A 26,336-nucleotide genomic window follows, 5' to 3' on the forward strand; every position below is an offset into this window, starting at 1 on the left:
CTGTGGTTTGGACTTTATCCACGATTTGGGATTATTTGTGTCGATGTTTCTCATGGGTAGTGGAAAGCAGGTCACATGTCCTTGGGCGCTATGGGGGCAGTACCAGGGAGGAGCTGTGATGTGCCAGGGAAAGAGCTGTGGCTGGGGGCAGAGGGGAGGGGGCCCACCACCAGGAGCTCAGCTTTCTCCTCTTCCTCTTGCGTTCTTAGCCCTTGCTGAACGGTGGCCCGGACCTGAGCCAGGGTCCCAAACTCCGGGGTCCAGGGGCCCGCAGGCCCTCTCTGCTGCCCCAAGGCTGCCAGCCCTTCCTGCCCTCCAACCAGGAGACCCAGGCCTGGAGCCCCATGAAAGAGTTGGATCTTGGGTCCAATTTGAAGCCTTCCTCAGAGAGCCGCAGCCCTGGGGACCTGGGTAAGTGTCCACAGGGTCCAAGATCTGATTGGGGACACGGAGGAATCCTAAGCTGGAGCCCATCCTGGGGGAGGTGGGGCGGTGTCTGATATGGCCCATCCCTGCCAGGGACCTCACCAACCCCTCCTTCCCAATCAACCTGGTCTTTGGGCTACCTGCGAGGGTCCCAGATGTCCTCCCCGCAGAGTGCTCCCCACTCTCTGGCCCCCTCAGGTACTGACTTCCGGGGAGGGGGGTCTGCCCTACTCTTGGGGACAAGCCCGTGCTACCCCTGTTCTCCTAAGGAACATTGTGGGTTCCCTGGGGCGGGAGGACCGAGGCGGGACTGTCCTTGCCTAGTGTCTGCATCCCGGGGAGGTATGTAATGTCCCCTGGGAGTGGGCCCTCTGTCCTGCAGCTCAGCTCTCAGCCTGCTTGTTCCTCCGCCCGCAGAGCCGTCCCATCACCCCTCTGCCTTCGCGACGGAGACGTCCTCCGACTGGGAGCCCCTGGCCGAGTCTGAGGAGCGGGCCAGCCCCAGCAGGCCCGCCACCCCAGGCCCCGTGCTGGGCAAGGCCGTGGTCAAGGGCCTGCGGGACAGCCAGCATTTGCAGTGGGAAGTGAGCTTCGAACTGGGGCCTCCCGGCCCCGAGAGGGGCGGCGCGCAAGAGCCCGACCTGTGGAGCGAGACCTTCCACCACCTGGCGGCGCGCGCCATCATCCGGGATTTCGAGCAGCTGGCGGAGCGAGAGGGTGAGATTGAGCAAGGTGAGCGCAGCGGGCCCGCCCCTCCACGCGGCCCCACTCCCTCATCACAGGACCACCCCTCCCAGCCGCGCGGCACCCGCCCCCCACCACAGCCCTGCCCCTCACAGCGGCCCCGCCCCTCCGATAAGTCCCGCCCCTTGCCTCTCCCCCAGGGGCCGCCCTGTTTCCCGGCCCCACCCCTTACTTCTCTCAGCAGCCCTGCCACCGCCCAGCGCTCCACCTCCTTTCCCCATCGCTGCCTCCAGTTGCATCCCTTGACCGCCACTGTCCCCCTCCCAACACACACACACACACACACACACACACACACCGACACACACAGCCAAGGGCTCCACCTCCTGCTTGATCTGCCCGGTGACCTGTTCTCTCTTCCCTCCTTCCCCCCTGCTATGGGTCCCTCAATAACCTCAGATATGCAGGTGACACCACCCTTATGGCAGAAAGTGAAGGACTAAAGAGCCTCTTGATGAAAGTGAAAGAGCAGAGTGAAAAAGTTGGCTTAAAACTCAACATTCAGAAAATTAAGATCATGGCCTCCCGTCCCATCACTTCATGGCAAATAGATGGGGAAACAGTAGCAGACTTTATTTTCTTGGGCTCCAAAATCACTGCAGATGGTGACTGCATCCATGAAATAAAAAGACGCTTGCTCCCTGAAAGAAAAGTTATGACCAACCTAGACAGCATATTAAAAAGCAGAGACATTACTTTGCCAACAAAGGTCCATCTAGTTGAAGCTATGGAGAAGGAAATGGCAACCTACTCCAGTATTCTTGCCTGGAGAATCCCAGGGACCGAAGAGCCTGGTGGGCTGCCGTCTATGGGGTGGCACAGAGTCAGACATGATTGAAGCGACTTAGCAGCAGCAACAGCAGCAGTCAAAGCTATGGTTTTCCCAGTAGTCATGTATGGATGTGAAACTTGGACCATAAAGAAAGCTGAGTGCTGAAGAATTGATGCTTTTGAACCGTGGTGTTGGAGAAAACTCTTGAGAGTCCCTTGGACTGCAAGATCCAACCAGTCCATCCTAAGGGAAATCAGTCCTGAATATTCATTGAAAGGACTGATGCTAAAGCTGAAACTCCAGTCCTTTAGCCACCTGATGTGAAGCACTGACCCATTGGAAAAGACCCTGATGCTGGGAAAGATTGAAGGCAGAAGGAGAAGGGGATGACAGAGGATGAGATGGTTGGATGGCACCACTGACTATATGCACATGAGTTTGAGTAAGCTCCAGGAGTTGGTGATGAACAGGGAGGCCTGGCATGTTGCAGTCCATGCGGTCGCAAAGAGTTGGACACGACTGAGCGACTGAACTGAACTGAACTGGACTGTCGGACTCTGGAGACAGTACCATGAGGACCACCCTATTCCACCTCCCTAGCTCCTCTTGGACCACACCTCTCCTCCCACAGAACCCTCTAGGTCTAATCGGTCCACCCGTCACCTTTCAAGGCCATTTATTGAGTACGGATCAGCTGGGGGTCAGGCTGAACAGCATAGTGACCACCGTCATCCCCGTCCTTACTTATGAGTGCTTGACACAGACTAGCTGGGGGGCCAACCAATATAAATCAAATAATTATCAGTTCAGTTCAGTTCAGTCGCTCAGTCGTGTCCGACTCTTTGCAACCCCATGAATCGCAGCACACCAGGCCTCCCTGTCCATCACCAACTCCCGCAGTTCACTCAGACTCACGTCCATCGAGTCAGTGATGCCATCCAGCCATCTCATCCTCATCCTGCCCCCAATCCCTCCCAGCATCAGAGGCTTTTCCAATGAGTCAACTATTCGCATGAGGTGGCCAAAGTACTGGAGTTTCAGCTTTAGCATCATTCCTTCCAAAGAAATCCCAGGGCTGATCTCCTTCAGAATGGACTGGTTGGATCTCCTTGCAGTCCAAGGGACTCTTCTCCAGCACCACAGTTCAAAAGCATCAATTCTTTGGCGCTCAGCTTTCTTTACAGTCCAACTCTCACAGCCATACATGACCACTGGAAAAACCATCGCCTTAACTAGACGGACCTTTGTTGGCAAAGTAATGTCTCTGCTTTTCAATATGCTATCTAGGTTGGTCATAACTTTTCTTTCAAGGAGTAAACATCTTTTAATTTCATGGCTGCACACCATTAATTGAGTGCATTTGTCCTAATGCTATTAAGAAGAAACTTAGGAATTCAAGCAATTGTGTAACAGGGATGGTGGGGAGGCTCATTTACTCCAGGAACTGGGGCAAACTTTCAAGAAAGTGATCGGTGAGCTCTTGATGAAGCATATTTGGAGAACAGATACGGATATACATCGAGAATAGTTCTATTGTTTGTTATAATTTATGCCTTATTTATATAATAATACTACATGGTTTTTGTTTTATATTATTTGTAGTTTTGTATATGTTATTTTTTTCTTCCCATGAGCACTTTTCCTTATGGTTTACAGGACATTTGTCCATCATTCATGCCAAGAAGCCTCCTCACCTGTTCAGTAGGAAGAGTCTGGACTTTGGGGTCAGGCCATCCTGTGTCCTGATCTCAGGTCCATTCCTAAGTTGCTGTGTGACCCTGTGTGCCCCACTCCCCCTTTCTGGTTTGTCTCCATGAGGCGGATCTATGGTCCCCATGCAGCCAGGAGACCTGCAGAAAGATTCTCAGCACACAGCTGCAAAATGAAAATAGAAAATACTGCCAACACAGAGATTTGGGTTTTTTTAATAACACTAAAGTTATTTAAGGAAAGTAACTGTCATTTTTATTAGCTATCTTACCTCTTTTACATTAAAATAGCCTTATTTTATGAAATGATGGTGGAGTTTTTAATAATTTTGAGAGTTTATTTTTTTTAACATCCTTAATGGCAAGCAGAGACATTACTTTGCCAACAAACGTTCATCTAGTCAAGGCTATGGTTTTTCCAGTGGTCATGTATGGATGTGAGAGTTGGACTGTGAAGAAGGCTGAGCGCCAAAGAATTGATGCTTTTGAACTGTGGTGTTGGAGAAGACTCTTGAGAGTCCCTTGGACTGCAAGGAGATCCAACCAGTCCATTCTGAAGGAGATCAGCCCTGGGATTTCTTTGGAAGGAATGATGCTAAAGCTGAAACTCCAGTACTTTGGCCACCTCATGCGAAGAGTTGTCTCATTGGAAAAGACTCTGATGCTGGGAGGGATTGGGGGCAGGAGGAGAAGGGGACAACAGAGGATGAGATGGCTGGATGGCATCACTGACTCGATGCACGTGAGTCTGAGTGAACTGCGGGAGTTGGTGATGGACAGGGAGGCCTGGTGTGCTGCGATTCATGGGGTCGCAAAGAGTCGGACACGACTGAGTGACTGATCTGATCTGATCTGAATGGCAAGTTGGTAACCCCTTAACTGTAAGGCCTGATTGAATTCTGAAGATGGGGCCACTGACCTGGCCCTCCTTTTAGCACCTGTGGAGGTAGGACTTTCCGAGTCCGCACAGTGCCCTCGGCTCCTCCCTCTGCAGGGTCCAGCCGCCGCTACCAGGTGAATGCCGTGCACACCAGCAAGGCCTGCAACGTCATCAGCAAGTACACAGCCTTTGTGCCCGTGGACATAAACAAGAGCCGTTACCTGCCCACCGTGGTGGGATACCCCAACTCCGGTAAGGCAGAGGCAGGGTCCTCCCAGTGGGCCGGAGGGGGGTCTGGGGTGCAAAGGAGCCTAGACCGGTGGGAACGGGTGCAGAGAAAGGCCTAGAAGTGAAAAAGCCCCAGGCAGAGAGGGTCTGACCTCCAGGGTGTGGGAGGCTCACGAGCTCCCAGCCTACTGCTCTGCAGAGGGCTGTGAAACTATCCTGCTCCCTTTTTTCCTACTAAATGAATTTGACTTTATTGTCCTATTTCCATTTGGCATGTGTCACTGTAGAAAATTCTAAAATATTGAAAGATGCAGATGGACCTCGAGGTGATCATACTAAGTGAAGTAAGCCAGACAGAGAAAGGCAAATATTTCATAGGCTGTCACTTATATGTAGAATCTACAAAAAAATGATACATATGAACTTACTTTCAAAACAGAAACAGACCCACAGACAGAGAAAACAAACTTGTGGTTATCAAAGAGGGAAGTGGGGGAAGGATAAATTAGGAGTTGAGGATTAACAGATACACATTGCTGCTGCTGCTGCTGCTAAGTCGCTTCAGTCGTGTCCAACTCTGTGCGACCCCATAGACGGCAGGCAGCCCACTAGGCTCCTCGGTCCATGGGATTTTCCAGGCAAAAACACTGGAGCGGGTTGTCATTTCCTTCTCCAATGCATGAAAGTGAAAAGTCAAAGTGAAGTCACTCAGTCGTGCCCGACTCTTAGCGACCCCATGGACTGCAGCCTACCAGGCTCCTCCATCCACGGGATTTTCCAGGCAAGAGTACTGGAGTGGGGTGCCATTGCCTTCTCAGAGATACACACTATGCTATGCTATGCTATGCTAAGTCATTTCAGTCGTGTCTGACTCTGTGCGACCCCATAGACGGTAGCCCACCAGGCTCCCCCGTCCCTGGGATTCTCCAGGCAAGAACACTGGAGTGGGTTGCCATTTCCTTCTCCAATGCATCAAAGTGAAAAGTGAAAGTGAAGTCGCTCAGTCGTGTCCGACTCTTAGCGACCCCATGGACTGCAGCCTACCAGGCTCCTCCATCCACGGGATTTTCCAGGCAAGAGTACTGGAGTGGGGTGCCATTTCCTTCTCAGAGATACACACTACTGTATATAAAATAGGTGAACAGTAAGGACCTACTGTATAGCATAGGGAACTATACTCAATACGTTGTAATAACCTAAATGCAATAGATACAATGTGTATAACTGAATCACTTTGCTGCATACCTGAAACTAGCACAACATTGTAAACCAACTACACTTCAATGGAAAATAAATTAAAATATAGGAAGACATTAAGCACGTAAAAGTGACTGGAACTGACAGTCATCCCGAAATGAGTACTAATTACCCCCTTGGTGTGATCATCCTTCCAGACTTCTATGAGTATCTATATGTAGAGAAATCAAAAGATAGATCATTTTGCGTGAATTGAATCATATCAATATGTGCTATATCTTACAAACTCTGGGTGTGGGAAATATGTTTCCACTTTTCATTTTAATAGTAACAATTCCAGTGGTAAAGAAGCTGTTGGCTAATGCAGGAGATGCAAGAGACGGGGGTTCAATCCTTGGGTCAGGAAGATCCATCGACTCCAGTATTCTTGCCTGGGAAATTCCATGGACAGAGGAGCCTCGTGGGCTACAGTCCATGGGGTCACAAAGAGTCAGACATGACTAAGCACACAGCAGGGAGCAATCATCATAACAGCCAATTAGACAGTGTTCCAAGCACTTTATATATATTAAATCATTTAGTCCTCAAACAGCTCTGCAGAGAAGATACCATTACCCTCGTTTTACAGATACAGAAGCAGAGGCAAAGGGGGTGAGTCATGTCCACAGTCACGCAGCACAAAGGGCAGTCAGGCTTTAATTCGCAGCGACCCGGTTTCAGAGTCTGCACCCTCTGCGATCCCACTCCACTGCCTCTTAAGGTTTATCTCAACCTATTTAACCAGCCCCCAGGTTTGATCCCTGGGTCAGGAAGATCCCCTGGAGAAGGGAATGGCAACCCACTCCAGTATTCTGGCCTGGAGAATTCCATGGACAGAGGAGCCTGGCGGGCTACCATCCATGGGGTCACAAACAGTCAGACACGACTGCGCGACTAACACTATTATTATTAAACCGTCTGTTTGTTCCCCCTTTTGATTATTGTAAATTATGCTGCAAAGGACATCTTTGTACATGGTCTGGTTATCTCCTCAGGGTTAATTGACATTCAGAATTAAGATTGCATATCAAAAGATTGGCCCTTTAAAAAAAACAAAATCTTTTGGCCCGTCAACCAGGGATCAAACCCATGCCCCCTACGGTGGAAGCATGGATTAACCACTGAACCACCAGGGAAGTCCTGACTCATCTTAAATTGTTGTAACGTAAGCTATCAAACTAGCCCTGCCTTCAGAGGTTATCCTGTGTTAGCCACTCTCGCCAGCACTGAAAATTGTTTATCTTTCTAAACCTACAATCTGAGAGGGGAAGAAAGTATCTTTGGGGAATTTCTTTAGCTTCTTTGTTGAAAACTTTTCATAGGTTTATAAACTCTATGTACTTTTTCTTTCCTAAATTTCATTTTCTGTCCCTTGCAGCAGCTTTTTCTTCTTAAAGCAGACCTCTTGACAGAATTGTATTTGGAAATAAAATACGCCTTTTCTCATTCCTCTTGCCCCTCTGCCCTACTTTCTAAAAATCTACGGCACCAAAATTTTCAATATTCCACTCCCTCTCTCTCTGCCTCACCTCCTCTGATTTCAGATTCTGACCAGCTGCCCAAGCTGTCACTCCACTGGTCTTCTCACCCACTGGGCACTGTCACCCTGAATGATGCTCACCCCTTCCCACTCGTCTCTGATCATTTTAGCCCCTGTAGCTGAAAAAACAGTCTGGGAGTTTTAGGGACCAGGCCTGTGTCTTAACCGAAGTCTCATAGCCCCCTGAGGTCTGGATCAACACTTCCCAAAGTGTGTTCTAGCAGACTGGAACCCCAGTTTCATGTCCTGTTAATGGCCATTCAGCACAAAAAAAAAAAAACAGGAAATACCAGATTGGGGGAAAACATTTCCCAACCACTGGATTAAATAAAGCTCAAAAGCTTTCTTTACTGTAGGACTTCTCAGAGCCTTCAGGGTGCTAGTATACATCAAGAGGCCCAGAGAATGGACTACAGGACGAGTTCAGTTCAGTCACTCAGTCATGTCCAACTCTTTCCCATGGACTGCAGCACGCCAGGCTTCCCTGTCCATCACCAACTCCCAGAGCCTGCTCAAACTCATGTCCATTGAGTCGATGATGCCATCCAACCATCTCATCCTCTAGTGTCCCCTTCTCCTCCTGCCTTCAATCTTTCCCAGCATCAGAGTCTTTTCTAAGGAATCCGTTCTTCACATCAGGTGGCCAAAGGATTGGAGCTTCAGCTTCAGCATCAGTCCTTCCAATGAATATTCAGGACTGATTTCCTTTAGGATGGACTGATTGGATCTTCTTGCAGTCCAAAGGACTCTCAAGAGTCTTCTCCAACACCACACTTTAAAAGCATCAATTCTTTGGCATTCAGCTTTCTTTATAGTCCAACTCTCACATCCATATATGACTACTGGAAAAACCATAGCTTTGACTAGACAGATCTTTGTTGGCAAAGTAATGTCTCTGCTTTTTAATATGCTGTCTAGGTTGGTCATAGCTTTTCTTCCAAGGAGCAAGTGTCCTTTAATTTCATGGCTGCAGTCCCCATCTGCAGTGATTTTGGAGCCTAAGAAAATTAAGTCTCTCACTGTTTCCCCTTCTATTTGCCATGAAGTGATGGGACTGGATGTCATGATCTTCATTTTTTGAATATTGAGTTTTAAGCCAGCTTTTTCACTCCTCTTTCACTTTCATCAAAACACTCTTTTGTTCCTTTTTGCTTTCTGCCATAAGGTTGGTGTCATCTGCATATCTGAGGTTATTGATATTTCTCCCCTCAATCTTGATTCCAGCTTGTGCTTCATCCAGCCTCGCATTTTGCATAGAAGTTAAATAAGCAGAGTAATAATATGCAGCCTTGTCGTACTCCTTTCCCAATTTGGAACCAGTCCATTGTTCCATGTCCAATACTAACTGTTGCTTCTTGACCTGCATACAGATTTCTCAGGAGGCAGTTCAGGTGGTCTGGTATTCCCATCTCTTTAAGAATTTTCCACAGCGTGTTGTGATCCACACAGTCAAAGGCTTTGCCATAGTCAATAAAGCTTCCCTAGTGGCTCTGACGGTGAAAAGTCTGCCTCCAATGTGGGAGACCTCAGTTTGATCCCTGGGTTGGGAAGATCCCCTGGAGAAGGGAATGGCAACCCACCCCGATACTCTTGCCTGGAAAATCCCATGGACAGAGGAGCATGGTGGGCTGCAATCCATGGGGTTGCAAAGAGTCAGACACAACTGAGCAATTAACAGTATGAAACGTCTTCAAAATTTATTCTTCGGTAGAACTCTTCACTTTTAGGAACAACTTACAAATTAGTTTTCTCCAAGAACGGAGTTCCCCAGAACGCACTGTTGGGTGTTGTAGCTTCATCTCTGATGGTGATGCTCTGGGACGTTCTGGTGATGCTCTGGGGAGGCGGAAACTGGGACCTCAGTTTCTGAGGTGGCAGACTGGGAGGAAGGGAAATGGGGTGCTTCTGAGAAAACCAACCTTTTCTAACTAACACTGTGCTTTCTGAACATTATCTCAGCAATACTACTTACCTGGCAAGGTGAGTATTATTATCCCCATTTTCCAGGTAAAGACACTGAGGCTCAGAGTGGTCAGCACTCCACCCAGCTAGTAAGAGATGGGGCTGGCGTTCAAGCCGAGGTCATTCTGGCTCCAAATCTCACAGTCTTGCCTTCTGCAATGCCTTCCTCCTTTTAGATAATTGACAGGCTGAAGCTAGAACCATTCCTGCCAGCCTTGAACGTGTCGGTCGCTCAGTCATGTCTGACTTTTTGAGACCCCCGTGGACTGTAGTCCGCCAGGCTCCTCTGTCCATGGGATTTTCCAGGCAAGAATACTGGAAAGGGTTGCCATTTCCTCCTCCAGGGGATCTTCCCGACCCAGGGACCAAGCCCGGGTCTCCTACATTGCAGGCAGATTCTTTCCCATCTGGCCCACCAGGGAGACCCTGGGGACAAGGCAAAAGCCTAGCACAGTTGTACCCACCTGACCACCTTCTCCTCGTCCTCATGAAGGTGCTGCGTTGCGGATGGTCAGCTCTCGGGTCCTGACTCGACAGTGGAAGGGCACTTCTGGATTCGGGCGGTCCCAGACCATGCTCGGAGAAGACTCAGCTGCAGGGGATAGCAAATATCAGAATCTAAGTAAGAACTGCCTCAGTGTGTTCTGGAGTCTAGGCCTCTGGGTTCCTGCACCCTTGTGTCCGAAGCCATGACGGATTCTCTCTGAATCTCCAGTCCGGGCCTTACAGAGCCAGAGCCAGAGCAAGGTCAGGCTTCCTGAATTCTCTGAGGCCTGAGACAGGCAGAGGGGCTGAGCATGGCCCAGGTATGCCGCCAGGACCAGAGAGCAGACTGGCCTCCCTGCCCACGTGCCCACACCACACCCCAGCTCTCCCTTTTCAAGGTCCAGTGACCCCAGGCTGTTCCCTGCTTCCAATATCCGAGTCCTCCCAGGCACTGAATGTCAGGAAACCTAAAAGTCCAGGGAAAAGGCAGCTCCATCTGTTCGGGTCCCACCGTCTGCTTACTCTAGGATTCCCCAAAGCTTCCTCTTGACCGTCACCAAATTCCATTGTGCCTGAAGCTTGGGTCCCTGAAGATCCACAATTTGGTCATTTGGCGACCTTGCTCACATTCACAGGACAGCCTGTGTCCTGGAAGTCTGCGTGTCTTTCTGTCCTGCTACAGACAGCCTGACCGCTGCACCCATCCCAGCCCCTTCGTCCGTGCCCTCATGTACCCTGAGCATCTCCTGCCTTCCTCTGTGTGTGGAAAGGGCATCAGAGTCCCACCTGGCTGCCAGCCCCAACATCCAGACAACAGCCCTGTTGTACCTGAGGGATTAGAAAGTACTCACGGACACTGATGGGTTCAAAAAGGAATAGTGTGAGAGGGGGTGAAAATCCGAGGATTTCCTCAGAGATTAAGGAGTTTTGCCCACTCCTTGGTTCCTCAGAGCCTCCAAGGGGAACCTGCTCTACCCCTGAGTCAAGCTGGGCTCCCAGTCTAGAAGAAACTTCTGGTCTACCCTTTCCATCCTCTGTAGCTCAGCTCTTGGTGGCCCATGACTCCCATCAAAATCACAAATCCCTCCTTTTCTAATTGTCTCCTAATTCATACCCGGTGTGCATGACTGCTAAACTCTTTGTGTACCCCAGGCCCTTCCCTCCCTTTCCTTCCCCAAGGAGGGAATGCCTAACACTGACAGAGGGTTTTCTAGGTGCTCAGCACTACTCTCATTATCCATGACTCTTCACCCCCATCTGAGAGAGTTTCTTTCATTTTCCACATTAAGAGATGAGGAAAGTGAGGCTCAGAGGGGATAAGTGGCTTACACGAGGGCACGCAGCAGAGGCACAGTAGAGCCAAGATGCGAACAAGCCCTGTCAGCTCCAGAGCCCATGAGATTGATTAACTACCATGTTCTGGTTGCTTCAGTCATTCAGCCACTGGTTCACTTTTGTGCTCACCTTACCCCACCCCACACAGGCACCCAGCAGTAGACAGAGCTTCTTGCCCTCAAAGAGCTGCTAACAGTTTCAGAGGGGAGACAGAGGCTCAGCATAACATTTCTGTGTGTGAAGTTTTTCCCATAATTTCAATCATTCCTGAACAGTACATTGCCCATCACTCTCCAGCTGTTAAATAATAATCATAAGAATAATCACCACAGTACACATATGTGTAATTATTATCCCCATTTTACAGATGGGGAAACTGAGGCTCAGAGCCCTCTGACAAGTCAGTGCCACATTCTGGTGCCTCCGGGAGAACTGACATGAACCTACCCCTCCCCCCACCACCTCCAACCACCACGTTCAGGCCTCTAACATGCTCCCACTACCCTGCTGAGTGCATAGCTCGGAGCTTTGCAGATTACATACCACAGGCCAGGCACTGAGCACTATCTGTGTATTATCTCATCTAATCCTTACAACACCACCAAGCAGTACTATTAGCCCTGGTTTGCAATCGAAGCTTATAAAGGAAGTAACTTTCCCTGGGGTCACACAGCTATCCATTGGGATGGCTGGGATTTGAACCCATACGTGTCCAACTCTTGTGGTGGAGCCGTGGCGGTGTCTCTGGGAGGTGAAGACCCATCCAAGCAGGGACAGGAACCTGGACATTGCTCTCCCCCTGCCCCCCTAGGTACCGTGAATTCAGACCAGCATCCTCCTGGGGGGTCTGGGAGGTGCGAAGGGGAGGGCCGGGTAGCTCAGGCCTCACTGGCTCCCTCTGTTGTAGACGTGGAGGAAAGCACCCTGACGCCCTTCAGTGAGAGCATGGCCCGTGAGAAGTACGCTACTCTTGAAGGTGAGCGCAGTCTGCCAGTGCTCCTGTTTTTCATTTTGATATTTTTTTACTTATTTGGCTGTGCCAGGTCTTAGCTGCAGGACCTGGAATCTTCAATCGTCACAGCATGTGAACACTTAGTCTCGGCCCATGGGATCTAGTTCCCCGACCAAGGATGGAACCCAGGGCCCCTTGCATTGGGAGTGCAGAGTCTTAGCCACTGGACCACCAGCAAAGTCCCTGCCAGCTCTCCCTTGAGTTAAAATAGTAATTGATCTTTGGGCCGAGAGAGTGTCTTAACCCAACAAAGTCCTTGGTGGTTCTTTTAGTCTCCAAACAGCTCCATGCATAATCAGATCAGATCAGATCAGTCGCTCAGTCGTGTCTGACTCTTTGCAACACCATGAACCGCAGCACACCAGGCCTCCCTGTCCGTCACCAACTCCCGGAGTTCACTTAGACTCACGTCCATCGAGTCAGTGATGCCATCCAGCCATCTCATCCTCTGTTGTCCCCTTCTCCTCCTGCCCCCAATCCCTCCCAGCATCAGAGTCTTTTCCAATGAGTCAACTCTTTGCATCAGGTGGTCAAAGTACTGGAGTTTCAGCTTTAGCATCATTCCTTCCAAAGAAATCCCAGGGCTGATCTCCTTCAGAATGGACTGGTTGGATCTCCTTGCAGTCCAAGGGACTCTCAAGAGTCTTCTCCAACACCACAGTTCAAAAGCATCAATTCTTCGGTGCTCAGCCTTCTTCACAGTCCAACTCTCACATCCATACATGACCACAGGAAAAACCATAGCCTTGACTAGATGACCCTGTGTTGGCAAAGTAATGTCTCTGCTTTTGAATATGCTATCTAGGTTGGTCATAACTTTCCTTCCAAGGAGTAAGCGTCTTTTAATTTCATGGCTACAATCACCATCTGCAGTGATTTTGGAGCCCCAAAAAATAAAGTCTGACACTGTTTCCACTGTTTCCCCATCTATTAACCATGAAGTGATAGAACCAGATGCCATGATCTTCGTTTTCTGAATGTTGAGCTTTAAGCCAACTTTTTCACTCTCCACTTTCACTTTCATCAAGAGGCTTTTTAGTTCCTCTTCACTTTCTGCCCTAAGGGTGGTGTCATCTGCATATCTGAGGTTATTGATATTTCTCCCGGCAATCCTGATTCCAGCTTGTGCTTCTTCCAGTCCAGCGTTTCTCATGATGTACTCTGCATATAAGTTAAATAAGCAGGGTGACGATATATAGCCTTGACGTGCTCCTGTTCCTGTTTGGAATTAAAGCTTTAAAGGAAGGAGATTGAGACTCGGAGCAGGTGAAATGACTTGCCCAAGGTCACACAGCAAGTTGGTGACAGAGCTAGGCCAGGAGTCAGGCATCCCAATTCCCAGCTCAAGGACCAATCTCCCACCTCCCTTTGCCCAGAATCTTCTATCAGTGTTCCCACAGAAGAAAGTCAGTGTCCCTGCTTGGGGCTGAGGGGGATTGGGCTGCAGCTGTCACTGTCCCCACAGGGAAACTTCCAGAAAATGCAAGGGCTGCCAGCCAAGGGGACTTGGAGGGCTGCTTCTTTCCCCAGGAACCCACATCTTTCACCCCTCCCCACACCCACTGGCTCAGAAACAGCCTCATCATTAGCTTGGATCCGTAGGCATACAGGCAAGCCCCCTGCCCCTCTCTGGGACTGTTTCCCCAGCGGGGTGGTGAGCAGTGGGACAAGGTCATCTCTCAGGTCCTAACTTGCAGTCTATGGCTCTCCAGGTCCCCTGCGAGGTTTGGCCACCAACACCATTTCTTCCTGGAAGGCCTCAGACACTCTCTTTGGATCCAGGTACGTGGGGATTTCCACTGGGGGATCCCTCTACTGCCATCCATTTTCAGAGCACTGCCCCTGGCTTGGGGGCCAGAGGTAGGCCCAGCCTGACAGCTGCACAAACGTGAACACTTTGAAGGTGGCAGGAAGGACCCTTGCCCAGAGACAGCATCGTCTTCAGGTGTCACACTGCTGAAACCTCCCCCCGCCCCACATCCCCTTCCCACACCTCCACGGTCTCTTTACAAGTGCAGGTCCCCCCGGGAGGGCTGGCACATGACTGTCTGACACTGGGCTGACCAAGAACATGGTGTCAAAAGAGGGTCCCAGGATGGGATGGAGGGTCAAGAGAGAGGTGTGCGTGCGCTCTGTCGTGTCTGACTCTTTGCGACCCCATGAGCTGACGCCCACCAGGCTCCCCTGTCCATGAGGATTCTCCAGGCAGGAACACTGGAGTGGGTTGCCATTTCCTCCAGTAAAGGATCTTCCCCACCCAGGGATCGAACCCGCGTCTCACGATCCTGCATTGGCAGGCAGGTTCTCTACCACTTGTGCTACCAGGTGGGAAGCCCTCGCGTGGGAGGGGACAGATGGATACCTGTGGCTAATTCATGTTGACCTGTGGCAGAAACAAGCACAGCATTGTAGAGCAATTATCCTCCAATTAAAAACTTTTTTTTTTTTTAAAATAAAGAGGGTCCTAAAAAGAGTACTACCTCGCCCCTCACTCGAGCTGCTGCTCGAGTGAGTGCCTTGGGGAGACACACTCCCTGGGCCTCAGTTTCCCCCGCTGTCCAAGGAGGAGATCATCTGTCAGACCCCTTCTGGCCGGGACTTTCAGAGGCTGTCGAGGGGCCTCTAGGAAGTGGGGGGTGGACCAGGGACACCCCCGGGATGGCGGTGGTCACTCCTCCTCAGTTCTGCCCACACAGGCTGAGTCTCAACAAGTCTAGGCTGTTGACAAGAGCAGCCAAGGGCTTCCCGGGCAAACCGCTGACCAAGACTCCAGACTCAGCCCAGGGGAACCAGAGCTCCGACTACATCCCGCTGGTGAGTGCCCTAGACCCCAGGCCTCAGCCCCACACGCAGCAGAGGGGCCACACTGGTGCCATGTGTGTGTCTGTTTTTCAATACATAAAAATGAAGCCTTGAAATGAGTCACCAGCAAGTGAAAAGAACACCCTGGGGATGTGTACTGTGTTTAGCAAGTGGCTCTGCAGACACGCCAGCCTGCGGGGCAGGGTGAGGAGCCCCAGCCAGGAATGAGTGTCTCTGAACTGAGGAGCAAGGGGGCCTGGTCTTGCCACATCTGGGGCTCAGCAAAGTTGGGGAAAGAAGGTGCTGGAAGGATGGACAGGGTGGGAGCTTCCCTGCCCTGTCCCAGCCCCTGAACACCCAAGTGCTTACGGTCACTTGGAGTCTCCAAACACCCCGGACAACAGAGCAGGAGGCATGTAGTCACAAGGGTCTGTTGAGTCAGGCACGGTGCTAGACCCTGGGAGATGACCTTGGACCAGGTGAGTGTTGTCTCTGAGCTCCAGTCGCTCAGTGTCCAGTGGGGACACCTCAAAGGAACCAGGCAGCTCTGATCGCCAGGTGCTGTGATGGGAGACACCAGGTTTGGTGGGGGAGAATGAGGGAAGGGTTGGGAAGATCCCCTGGAGAAGGAAATGGCAATCCACTCCAGTACTATTGCCTGAAAAATCCCATGGACAGAGGAGCCTGGTAGGCTACAGTCTATGGGGTCGCAAAGAGTCGGACACGACTGAGCGACTTCACTCACTAATGAGGGAAGGAGGAGACACCAACTCCAGGCTTGAGGATGGGGAGACATGAGGCATGGCTTCTGGAAGGATGCGAATGGTTAAGCCAAGACCTAAAGGGCGAGGAGTTGTGGCGACAGTTTACAGAGGCGAGAGAGCACCTGGGGGCTAGAGAACAGCGGGGAGGGGAAGGAGTCAAGCACAAACCAGAGCTCTGGGGATTATAGCTTGGATTTATCCCAGAAGAAAATTGAAACTACTGAGTGGATGGCCTCCAAAGAGTGACGTGCCCTATGCCTTGCAGAGACCCCTCAGGACACGGAAAGGATGGGGGGAGGTGGGGGGACAGGGAAGGTAAGGAGGGTTAGGGATAATGTGAAGTGGCAGATGGCGGATTGCAGAGCTGACTAGAGAGTGGGCTCACTGGGACTCAGAAACCAGTGGCGGCAGTGGGAGGAAGCAGGTGGTGAGCTCCCTGGACCACAGTGGATGGTCCCAGGGGCTGAGGTGGGTCCAGCTGCCCAGGACAAGAGGCAGGTTTAGAGTGAAGACGTTGAGCTGCACTTGGAAGAGCCATCAGTGTGAGCACCAGTGGGATAAGGTGTGGCGATGCTCAGCTGGTCTGGGGGTCCCACAAATCCCACGGGTGGGCAGGGCGAGCTGGCTGGGGGAGGTGAACGGGCGTGCTTGTGTGCCCAGGCTTGGCCGTGGCCTGGGGCTCTGTGGGCTGAAAAGCGTGATGCCCACTGAGGGGCTTCCCCTCACACACACACAGGTGTCTCTGCAGCTGGCTTCCGGGGCCTTCCTGCTCAACCAAGCCTTCTGTGAGGCCATCCGCGTCCCCATGGAGAAGCTCAAGTGGACCTCGCCCTTCACCTGCCACCGGGTGTCACTCACCACCCGCCAGCCCCCCAGTCCCCAGCCGTGCACCAGCCCCGCGCCCCTGCACCCCTCCCGCGACGGCCTTTCCCAGGAGCCGCTGGCCGAGGGCAGGCCGGGCCAGGAGCCCAGGGCCGTGGTGGAGCACATGGGGAAGATGTGGGCCACCGTGGTGGCGCTGGCGTGGCTGGAGCACAGCTCTGCCTCCTACTTCATCGAGTGGGAGCTGGTGGCTGCCAAGGCCAGCTCATGGCTGGAACAGCAGGAGGTACCTGAGGGCCGCACGCAGGGCACACTCAAGGCTGCCGCCCGCCAGCTGTTCGTACTCCTGCGGCACTGGGACGAGAACCTGGAGTTCAATATGCTCTGCTATAACCCGAATTACGTGTAGGGGGGCGGTGGGGAGGCTGGGGAGGCGTGGGAGAGTGAGGGGAACCCTGTGGGCCTTGTAAGCGGCACTCTTGAAAACTATAGCCAATATACTGTTGCTAGAAAGAGTCCTACACTGGCAATCAGGAGGCCTGAATTCAACACCAACTTTGCTATCACCTACCTGTGCGACTTTAGGCCAGCCCCTGCCTCCTTTCTGGGCCTCAGTGTCCCCACCCGTAAAAGAAATGTGTGAGGTGAGAGAGTTGGACTAGGTCTCGAGAATGTCCAGATTCCTTTCTGCCTGGACTTCTGGGGAGCCACGGAACTGACTGCCACTGGGGGTTGGAGAAAGACTATATACAGTTTAAATCTCAGTTCTCTCTGGAGGAGGAGCACATGGGCAGAGCACCCCCCACCCCAGACCCAGATAAAGGATGGATGAACAGACCCCAAAGCTGAAAGTAACCAGACCTGCAAGCTTGCATCTAGGCAGGGGGAGACCACCTCCGCCAGTTGCATTCTGGGACAGGCCCTTGACTCCACGGTGACAGTCCAGGACCCTAAATCCCACCCACAAACTGCCTGGAGAACCATCCTCCCCAGCACTTTACGACAGTCACCTGGGGAACTTTTATTTTGGCTTGGAAGCCCTTCCTATATTTCAGTGTTGGTTTGCAGATTGTGATTTCCTATTCAAAAAGAGGACGAGGGAAGACTCCCTGCAAGGTGAGGTTTAGCATAAAGCCACATTCTGTGCAAAACCAGTCCCAAAAGAAGAGCCATGGTCACAGAAGTCAGTGGAGAAATGAGAGGACTCCTTAAGTAATTGATACACACTTTCCAGAATTACGTAATGCAAGCTCTATCCACTTGTCTTGAGGGGCTAGAGAGGCTCCCGGTGTTGGCTGCACTCTGGGATAGTGGAGGCCTTCTCTTGCCATAGCACACGGTGAGAGAAAGAAAGGGGCCTTCTTGGCAACAGAGCCCCATGCTTGGCTGCAGTGCATTTGGGGATGGTGGCTTCAGCTGGGGGCTGTGATTTAGTCAATGAAGTGAAAGACTCTTGAAGCGTCAAAGCAGAGAGCCGCTGGGGACTTCCCTCTCTCAGGCCCGCCGTGTTGGGGACAGGTGTGTCCCAGCCTAGGATTCCCTCATGGCCGGTGCCCGGTCACCTCTGCCCTGCAGACTCCCTTGGGGTGGGTCTGGACCTCACCTGGGAAGCCCACCAGCTTGGGACCCCAGGCTGAGTCCACACCCTTGCCCACCCCCCTCCCCAAGGCCTTAATCTCTCCTCACCAGGTGGTCCCTTCTGGCCCAGGACCCTGGCATGAAGCCTGCCCCTGCCAGATGTCCCCTTCAGGGGGACCCCACGGATCAAACGCCTTCATGAAGCCCCAAGAAGACTCAGTGCCTGGTCTTCAAGGGGTGAGAGAGAGGGCGGGGTCAGCAGGACGCCCATCACACATGGAGAAAAGGCAGTCCGCTCAGGATGGGGCGTGCCATCCCCGTGAATGGAACTACTGTCAGGCTGAGAGCTGAAACGCCTGGCACTAGTTTGGGCAAGTGGCTTCCCCTCTCGGGGTGCCCCGGAGCTGAGAAGCGGGGGCTTTCTCCTGCTCCGACAGTCCCGGATCCTCCATCTCTGAGACGGTGACCGCGGCGTGCTTGTCTGTGTGACCTTGAACAAGTCCCACATGCTTTCTAGGCCTCTCTCCCCCTCTACCATGACCAGCTTGGGACTGGGCTGTCCAACTTCCTGTGTTCGGCTGCTTCTGGGTGACCTGGGCTCAGGTGGTCCAGTACCTGCCCAGTACGAAACCAGTGCTGTAAGACTCCTAGAAGGAGGAACTGAGAAGCCCAGCAGGGTGGTGGGCATACCACCCCCTTCTCCAGGGAGCGGTTCCCTTACCCAGCACCCAAAGGTGCAGAGGAACAGATCCTCCTTGACTTCAGATAACCCAAGGGCTTTGGGGGACATCTGGATAAGAGACTTTGTTTAAAGAACTCTGGTGGTATTGACAGGACACGGGTCTCAGAAATCTGCCCCCAGGGTTGCCAAGCAAAGGACCAGAGGGACTAGTTCTAAGGAAGAGGGAAGCACCTTAGGTAAATAGTACAAAAGGTCTTGTGTAGATGAACCACTGGCCCTGTAATCAGGATTGATGTGGACTCATCTGGATTCTTTGTTAACCTGGCCCCTGCTTTCTAGGTCATGCAGAAGGTCGTTTATGTCCTGCCTGGCTCAAGAATCAGGAGGATACAAATGCTTAATGGCACCGCTCAAAAGAATGCAGAGTTGAAAGCTGGGGAATTTAAGTGCCATTCTAAACTCCGCCGGTAGCGTGCTGTGTGACTTCTGGCAAGTCGCCCACCTCCTCTGGGCCCCATTTCATCTTTTGCAGGAGGAGGAGGTGACGCTAGCTCAGCATTTCCAGCACTGTTTCTTGGTGGACAGGTGAGTCAGCCATTCATGAGAATCTGTCCAGCAGGCAAATATGCTGGGGAAACACTAAGGAAACAGATTTCCTGAAGTCAGGACAACCAGTCCATGAATGCATACATACGCATCGTCCGTCTCCAGGAGGTGATGTGAGTCTCTCTCCCCAGGTTATTCAGTTGGGAACATGCTGCTAGATCTCCATTCAGGTTCTTCAGGCGCTGACATTCAAAAAGCCTTTCAGTTCAGTTCAGTCGCTCAGTCTTGTCTGACTCTTTGCGACCCCATGGACTGCAGCATGCCAGGCCTTCCTGTCCATCACCAACTTCCAGAGCTTGCTCATACTCATGTCCATCAAGTCGGTGATGCCATCCAACCATCTCATCCTCTGTCGACCCCTTCTCCCGCCTTCAATCTTTCCCAGCATCATGGTCTTTTCAAATGAGTCAGTTCTTCACATCAGGTGGCCAAAGTATTGGAGTTTCAGCTTCAGCATCAGTCCTTCCAATGAATATTCAGGACTGATTTCCTTTAGGATGGACTGGTTGGATCTCCTTGCAGTCCATGGGACTCTCAAGAGTCTTCTCCAACACCACAGTTCAAAAGCATCAATTCTTCGGCACTCAGCTTTCTTTATAGTCCAACTCTCACATCCATACATGACTACTGGAAAAACCATAGCTCTGACTAGATGGACCTTTGTTGGCAAAGTAATGTCTCTATTTTTAACATTCTGTCTAAGTTGATCATAACTTTTTTTCCAAGGAGCAAGCGTCTTTTAATTTCATGGCTGCAGTCACCATAAAAAGCCTTTATTGAGAGCCTGCTGTTTGCCAGACACACTGGGGCGGTGTGGTGTTCCTGTTCTTTTTGGAGCTTGGGGAGAAGCATTTGAAGGGTGTCTCCTCTGCGCACATTTCCTCACTTCCTGGCAATCCAGGTGGGTGTGTCTTGACGGGCCACGCCCCCTCCCTGTGGTCCTGCCACCTGTGGGTGTGGCCTCAGGCCCCATCGGCCCTGAAGACGACCCTAAACTTGCTTTTTCATTGGTGTGTGTGTGTGTGGGTAAAACTGACGGTAACAGCCCCCAGCTGTTACAGCTGGGGGCCTCCTCGTCCCGGCCTCAAGGGCCCAACCTGCTGCTACACACAGAGGCAGAGCCCTCTCTCTGAGAACCCCTCATCCGAGGAAACCAACTCCAGATCCCAGGAAAACTGGGCGCCTCACGTAGGCAGACTTACTCTGGACTTGGAGATAAGTAGCATCGGTTTCCAGCCAGCACTCATGCTTCCCAACCTGTCCCTTGCCTGTGGACCAAACCAATGTCACCGACTGTGCTCTGCTACTGTGACTGATGAAAAGAGGAGTTGATTCCCAAACTAGCTGCTGGTGGGTTTTCTTCCGCTTCTCAGATGTTTGAGAAAGCCAGGTTCCTCCTCCTTTCTTCCTGCTTTCGGAAAGTCCTCTGGAAGTTTCCTCTCAATCCTGACTTGCCCCAGGTTTTGTCCCTACCCTTATTTGGAGGGGTCTCCTGAGATCTGAGTGCAGCCTACCCCAGGGGACCGGCCACCCAGCTCACCTGCCTAGCTGGAACCTTCGTGACACTCTGGCAACTTCCACTGTGGGGTCCAAATACTGCCTCAAGGTATTTGCATATTGGAATGTAGGTGGTCCCCAGACACAAATGCATTCTTCGCCCTTATGGTGCCCTGGGGAGGGAAAGAGAAGGCAGCCGCTACCCCAGGAAGTAGATTGTGTGTTCACTGCTATGGCATTTGGAAGATCTTTTTTTACCCCCCACCCCACCAACCTAGCAGGGACTAGAGAAAACAACAAAAATGGGCACATGGCTCAGCTGTGCCACGCTCTGCGGAGCCAGCGTAAAAATAACCAGGGCAGGGGCGGGTGCGGCACTTTGCAGCTGGATAGTCTGATCTACAGAGATCCATCCCAAGGTCAGGAACTTGGCAGCATCTCCCGGCCAGGCCTCCAGCCCCCACAATGGAGCTCCCTGACCCACGTGTTCACCCAGCCCCCAGCCTCTCCACAGCACTGCCTTCCAGGTGACCTGACAAAGTGGGATTTCTCCTGTTCATGCTGCAAATCTCCCTGGCTAGGAGCCAGCTGTCTGGAGCCTACAGCCGCTTCCCAAGGCCAAGCGCCTCGTCTCACTGCGGCTGAACACAGGTGCACTGCAGTCCAGTCACTAATCACCCAGACGGCATCAGCTCAAGTGGCATGGCCGGTGCTTGTCCCCCCCGACCCCAGAGCCTCAAGTGCCTACCGCGCGCCACCCCACCCCTGCCTGCTCACCTGTAATATCCCCACACTTCTCGATCTTGGACCACGTCTCACCTTTCTGCCTGGTAGCCAGTTCTGTAGACACTGTGGAATCCTGGACACCAGCGTCTAACGTCCACCAACAGTTAGTGCATCCCACCCTGGAGCTGTATGCCTGTGCCTGTTCCCAGCAGAATGGCTTCTTTGTATATTACACAGTGGCTACTGTTCTCTTAAAGGCTTTTAGCTCATAAAAACTGTTGACGATGTGACAAAAATTATACTCGAGTCTGCTCTTTTGTTCTCGAAGCTCACACTTGGCTTTCAAACTAGAATCGAGTGGTCTTTCCACCTCAGTGTGCTTGCACCACTCTTGATGTGGGTTCTCTCTTGGGTGACCAACTGTCCCTCCAGGTTGCCTGGAACTTAGGAGTTGGTGGGGGGGAGGGGCGGGGCTCCCAGGATGTGGGACTTTGAGTTTCAAAACTGTGACAATCCCAGGAAAATCAGGACAAGTTGGTCACTGTAGTTCCCCCAGATGCAGAGTCTGAGATGAGGATTCATTGTAAATAGTGTATTCATGTGCTTCCAGGAACGTGAAGCACTTCACTTCCTAGGCACGTGAAGAATTAAAATAATAGCACAGAGGACACCCATAGAAGGATTGGTACTAACCAGCTTATGACTCTGGGTGTGGACCCTCTTTTGTTCTCAGAGCTCATGCTTGGCTTTCAAACTAGGTTCAGTGACCTTTTTGCCTCACTTAGTACGGTTACATTTGTCTTGATCTGGGTTCTCTCTCTCGGATGACCAACTGTCCCCTAGGTTGCCTGGAACTTGGGCATGGGGTGGGAATCTTCCCAGGATGTGGGACTTTGAGTTTCAAACTCTCTAGGAAGGAGAGTGGATGCCCATCTCAGCGCTCACAGGGATGGAATGGGGGGCGGCGCACCAGCTCCACTCGGCCACTGCTTGAGGGTCCCTCCCAGGGACCTTCACCCCTCGGCATCCATGGCCAGCCACGGGTGCACTGGCCGAGCTGACTTCTGCAGCTAGAGAAAGCCACCTGGCAAAGGGCAGGTGCCGGCAGGGCTTCAGCCCTGGTGCGCCGAGCTGAACGGAGCTGAGAGGTGCTGGTGACGCCTGCTGTGGCCTCTCTGCCGAGCTGCTTCCATCTCTGCTTTTTCGCAGTGGTCACCAGTGATCCCACAAAATATGGTCCTTAGAGGGCCACCGTGTTGCCTGGGAAGCCACCCACACTGACCCCCGAGTCAGGACACTGAGGCTCCTTCGGAAGTCCTCTAGCAGCTGGCCTCGTTTCTTCAAAATCAGTCATCGCTTGGCAGAGTCCAGGGAGAACAGTTGATTAAAACAGGAACTCCCAATGGGCCAGAAGCAGCATGCCAACAGCCCCTCGTGGAAACAATTCCAGGAGCCAAGAGGCTGAGCTTAAACGGTCAGCCAAAACACTGTTCACGGGCAGCCCCCATGGGTGATTTCTCAACCAGGTTAATGGCTTTCACTGAGACAGACCAGCCCTTTTCTCCGATCACCACCACAGCTCCACGCTGCTGGAGGACGCACAGTCCTTTCAGACCTCACTGACTTAACACGAGCCAGGCACCATCTACCTTTGTAGGAAACTTGCAGTTGGCTGCTTGGTCCTCTTCACCCTGCAAAAGCCAGGTGTGTGTGTGAACATGCACGTCCTGCTGGGATGGTTGTACGGGTCTCCTGGTCCCTCCCACAGGGAAAGACATGTGCAGGGAAGCAGGGACTCAGGGTCTCCCCAGGAGCTCTGTAGAAGGAGAGAATGAAGTGAACCTGTGGTCTCTGAGCCTCTGAAGCCCTCCGTCCCACTCCAAGGCACTGAGCTCCCTTGTGCTGTGTGCTAAGTTGCTTCAGTCGTGTCTGACTCTGCGCCCCCATGGACTGTAGCCCGCCGGCCTCCTCTGTCCATGGGATTCTCCAGGCAAGAATACTGCAGTGGGTTGCCATGCACTCCTCCAGGGGATCTTCCCAACCCCAGCATTGAACCCATGTCTCTGATGTCTCCTGCATTGGCAAGAGGGTTCTTTACCACTAGCGCCACCTGGGAAACCCCAAGGGGTTCCCACCAGGGAAACCACCTGAGCTCCTCTAGGCTCCATTCTCCTGAAACGGAGAGAAAACACTGAGTCCCAGCCTGGCTCTGCCAAGCTCTCTTGCTCTTCCATCCAGCACACTTGCTCTCATTCCCGTCTGAGTCCCCCTACCATCAGTCCCTCCTGGAAGCACCCCAACCACCCACCCAAAGTCCACCCACCCCAGATGCCAGGTTGGAGGAAGAAGGGGACACACGTCCCCTGGGATATAACGAGACATAGGGGATCTGCTGGGAGGGGATCCTCTCTCATGATCTGGGGTGGAGAAGGAGTCCTGGATACCCAGGGTGGTGGCCACCCCAGCTCCTGAACGCCCCCCTCCGAGATCTGGGGGACAAGGTACCCCGATGGCTCCCGCAGTCATCCCAAGCCAAACTAGCCTCTCCCTTCACTACTCTCAAGCCCCCAAGATCCTCCCAGACATGGACCCAGGGCCTGTCTGTCCTTCCTACCTGACTTCAGAATTTCTCCCCCAGAGCCGGAAACCAGGAGGCTGGCTGTCCAGCAGAGGGTGCTGTGGGCATGCACTGCCTTCCAGACCCCAGGCCTGCGGAGACATCTGGGAAAAGAGGAGCAGCAGGGATGAAGGGAGGCTTTAGAAGCTATTCCTGTCCCCTGCCAACAGTCTTTTTTTCTCTCCTAAAAATGGGTGATTCGTGATGGCCAAGAAGCCCACTGAAAGGCTGTGCAGGCCACGTATTCACCCGTGTGTCCAGACACCAGACCAGCTCACCTGGGACTGCAAAGGAGAGGTGACAACCTGGTCCCTCCCTGCCCTGCCCACGCCTCCCCCTCCCCACCACGGAGAACCCCCTCCTGCCCACCCCAACTCTGTGCAAACCCATTTCCTTCAGGACGCCTTTCCAGGCCTCCCAGGAGCAGCTTCTAATGGGCTACTTTATTAGTGCACCTATGCGTGTATGTCTCCCCCATCGTCCTTGAAAATCTCTTCCCCCGGGGCAGGGGCTGTGCACCCACATCAGGTGGGAGGCTCTCCAAGGGCACAGATCTCATTTCCTCCATCAGACCAGGGTGTTTCCCAAACAGGGCTCTGTCTCCGCCCTTGGATGGTGCACTCTCTGAGGCAACTCCTGTGTAGCCCATGGCCCCTGTTTTGGGACTCTGTTCACAGACAGTGAGCAGACCAGGGCCAGTTCTCTTCCCCCACGCCCCCAAGGTGGGGGCATCCGAGCTGCCCTCAAGTCCCATGAGCTTGGCACACTGGGCAAGAGACAGATGGAATCTGATCAGTAAGAGCTCACCTCTTTGGAAAGCAGAACAGAAGGCGGGCAGACGGGCTTTGTAAGGGATGGAGCCACCAGCCCCTGGTCTGCCCCGCACCTCTGTCCTGTCCTGAAGGTCCTCTCCTCCAGCTACATGGTCGTCCGGGACCTGGTCCTCCTCACTGCATGTCACCAGCAAGGTTTGTTCATTCGAGAGCCACAAGCAACTATGTGTTACTAAATGCTGAGCCCATTCTGAACTAGAACTGGTGCTTTTGAGCTGCGGTGCTGGAGAAGACTCTTGAGACTCTTGGACTGCAAAGAGATCAACCAGTCAATCCTAAAGGAAATCAATCCCAAATTTCACTGGGAGGACTGAGGCTGAAACTGGAAAACCAATACTTTGGCCACCTGATGTGGAGAAAGTGAAGTCGCTCAGTCGTGTCAGACTCTTTGCGACCCCATGGACTGTAGCCTGCCAGGCTCCACCATCCATGGGATTTTCCAGGCAAGAACACTGGAATGAGTTGCCATTTCCTTCTCCAGGGGATCTTTCTGACCCAGGGATCGAACCCAGGTCTCCCACACTTCAGGCAGACTCTCTACCATCTGAGCCACTAGGGAAGCCCCCAATGTGAAGAGCAGACTCATTGGAAAAGACCCTGATGCTGGGAAAGATTGAGGGCAGGAGGAGAAAGGGACGACAGAGGATGAGATGGTTGGATGGCATCACCGACTCAATGGACATGAGTTTGGGTAAGCTCCAGGAGATGGTGATGGACAGGGAGGCCTGGCATGCTGCAGTTCACGGGGTTGCAGAGTCAGACACAAATGAGCAACTGAACAGCAGCACTCTAGACTGGGGATACAGTCGGGGAAGAACTCAGGCTGTCCTAAAGGCAGTACAGACAAGGAGCTTAAATAACAGAAAAGTGTTGTCCCACAGCTCCACAGGCTATAAGTCCAACATCAAGGTGTCTGCAGCACTGACTCTTTCTCAGGGCTGAGGGAAGGATCTCTTCCAGGCCCCTCTCCCGGCATCTGGGGGTTCCTCGGCTTGGGGCAGCATGACCCCCATCCTCAAACGGCATCCTCCCTGTGTACGTGCCTGCCTCCAAATTTCCCCTTTGAATAAGGACACCCA

At 52.4% G+C, this 26,336-nt stretch overlaps 1 protein-coding gene and 2 long non-coding RNA genes across 3 annotated transcripts in view; 1 reads left to right on the plus strand and 2 right to left on the minus strand.

The window, feature by feature from the left end:
* Nucleotides 1-17,233, plus strand: part of VWA5B1 (von Willebrand factor A domain containing 5B1) — a 52,458-nt gene extending 35,225 nt beyond the window's left edge. The window contains exons 14-21 of the mRNA XM_086326083.1: nucleotides 210-411; nucleotides 844-1,158; nucleotides 4,646-4,783; nucleotides 9,991-10,119; nucleotides 12,226-12,294; nucleotides 14,043-14,112; nucleotides 15,027-15,144; nucleotides 16,633-17,233. Of these exons, the coding sequence (XP_086182209.1) occupies nucleotides 210-411; nucleotides 844-1,158; nucleotides 4,646-4,783; nucleotides 9,991-10,119; nucleotides 12,226-12,294; nucleotides 14,043-14,112; nucleotides 15,027-15,144; nucleotides 16,633-17,127 (1,536 nt within the window). The 3' untranslated portion in view covers nucleotides 17,128-17,233. The remainder of the gene's footprint in view (nucleotides 1-209; nucleotides 412-843; nucleotides 1,159-4,645; nucleotides 4,784-9,990; nucleotides 10,120-12,225; nucleotides 12,295-14,042; nucleotides 14,113-15,026; nucleotides 15,145-16,632) is intronic.
* On the minus strand, nucleotides 9,207-22,246 carry LOC147377303 (uncharacterized). The gene is made up of 4 exons (XR_015136593.1): nucleotides 21,901-22,246; nucleotides 9,962-10,089; nucleotides 9,508-9,666; nucleotides 9,207-9,414 (listed from the first exon to the last, which is right to left on the minus strand). It is a non-coding gene; the product is annotated as an uncharacterized LOC147377303 (long non-coding RNA).
* A 261-nt stretch (nucleotides 22,247-22,507) lies between these two features.
* On the minus strand, nucleotides 22,508-25,507 carry LOC147377304 (uncharacterized). Its single transcript, XR_015136594.1, has 3 exons — nucleotides 25,232-25,507; nucleotides 24,422-24,528; nucleotides 22,508-23,623 (listed from the first exon to the last, which is right to left on the minus strand). It is a non-coding gene; the product is annotated as an uncharacterized LOC147377304 (long non-coding RNA).
* Between the last annotated feature and the right edge of the window lie 829 nt (nucleotides 25,508-26,336).

The sequence above is a fragment of the Bos grunniens genome, chromosome 2 (genome assembly GCF_055505025.1).
Source record: "Bos grunniens cultivar Pamir isolate PY7600 chromosome 2, Bosgru_T2T1.0, whole genome shotgun sequence".
NCBI lineage: Eukaryota > Metazoa > Chordata > Mammalia > Artiodactyla > Bovidae > Bos > Bos grunniens.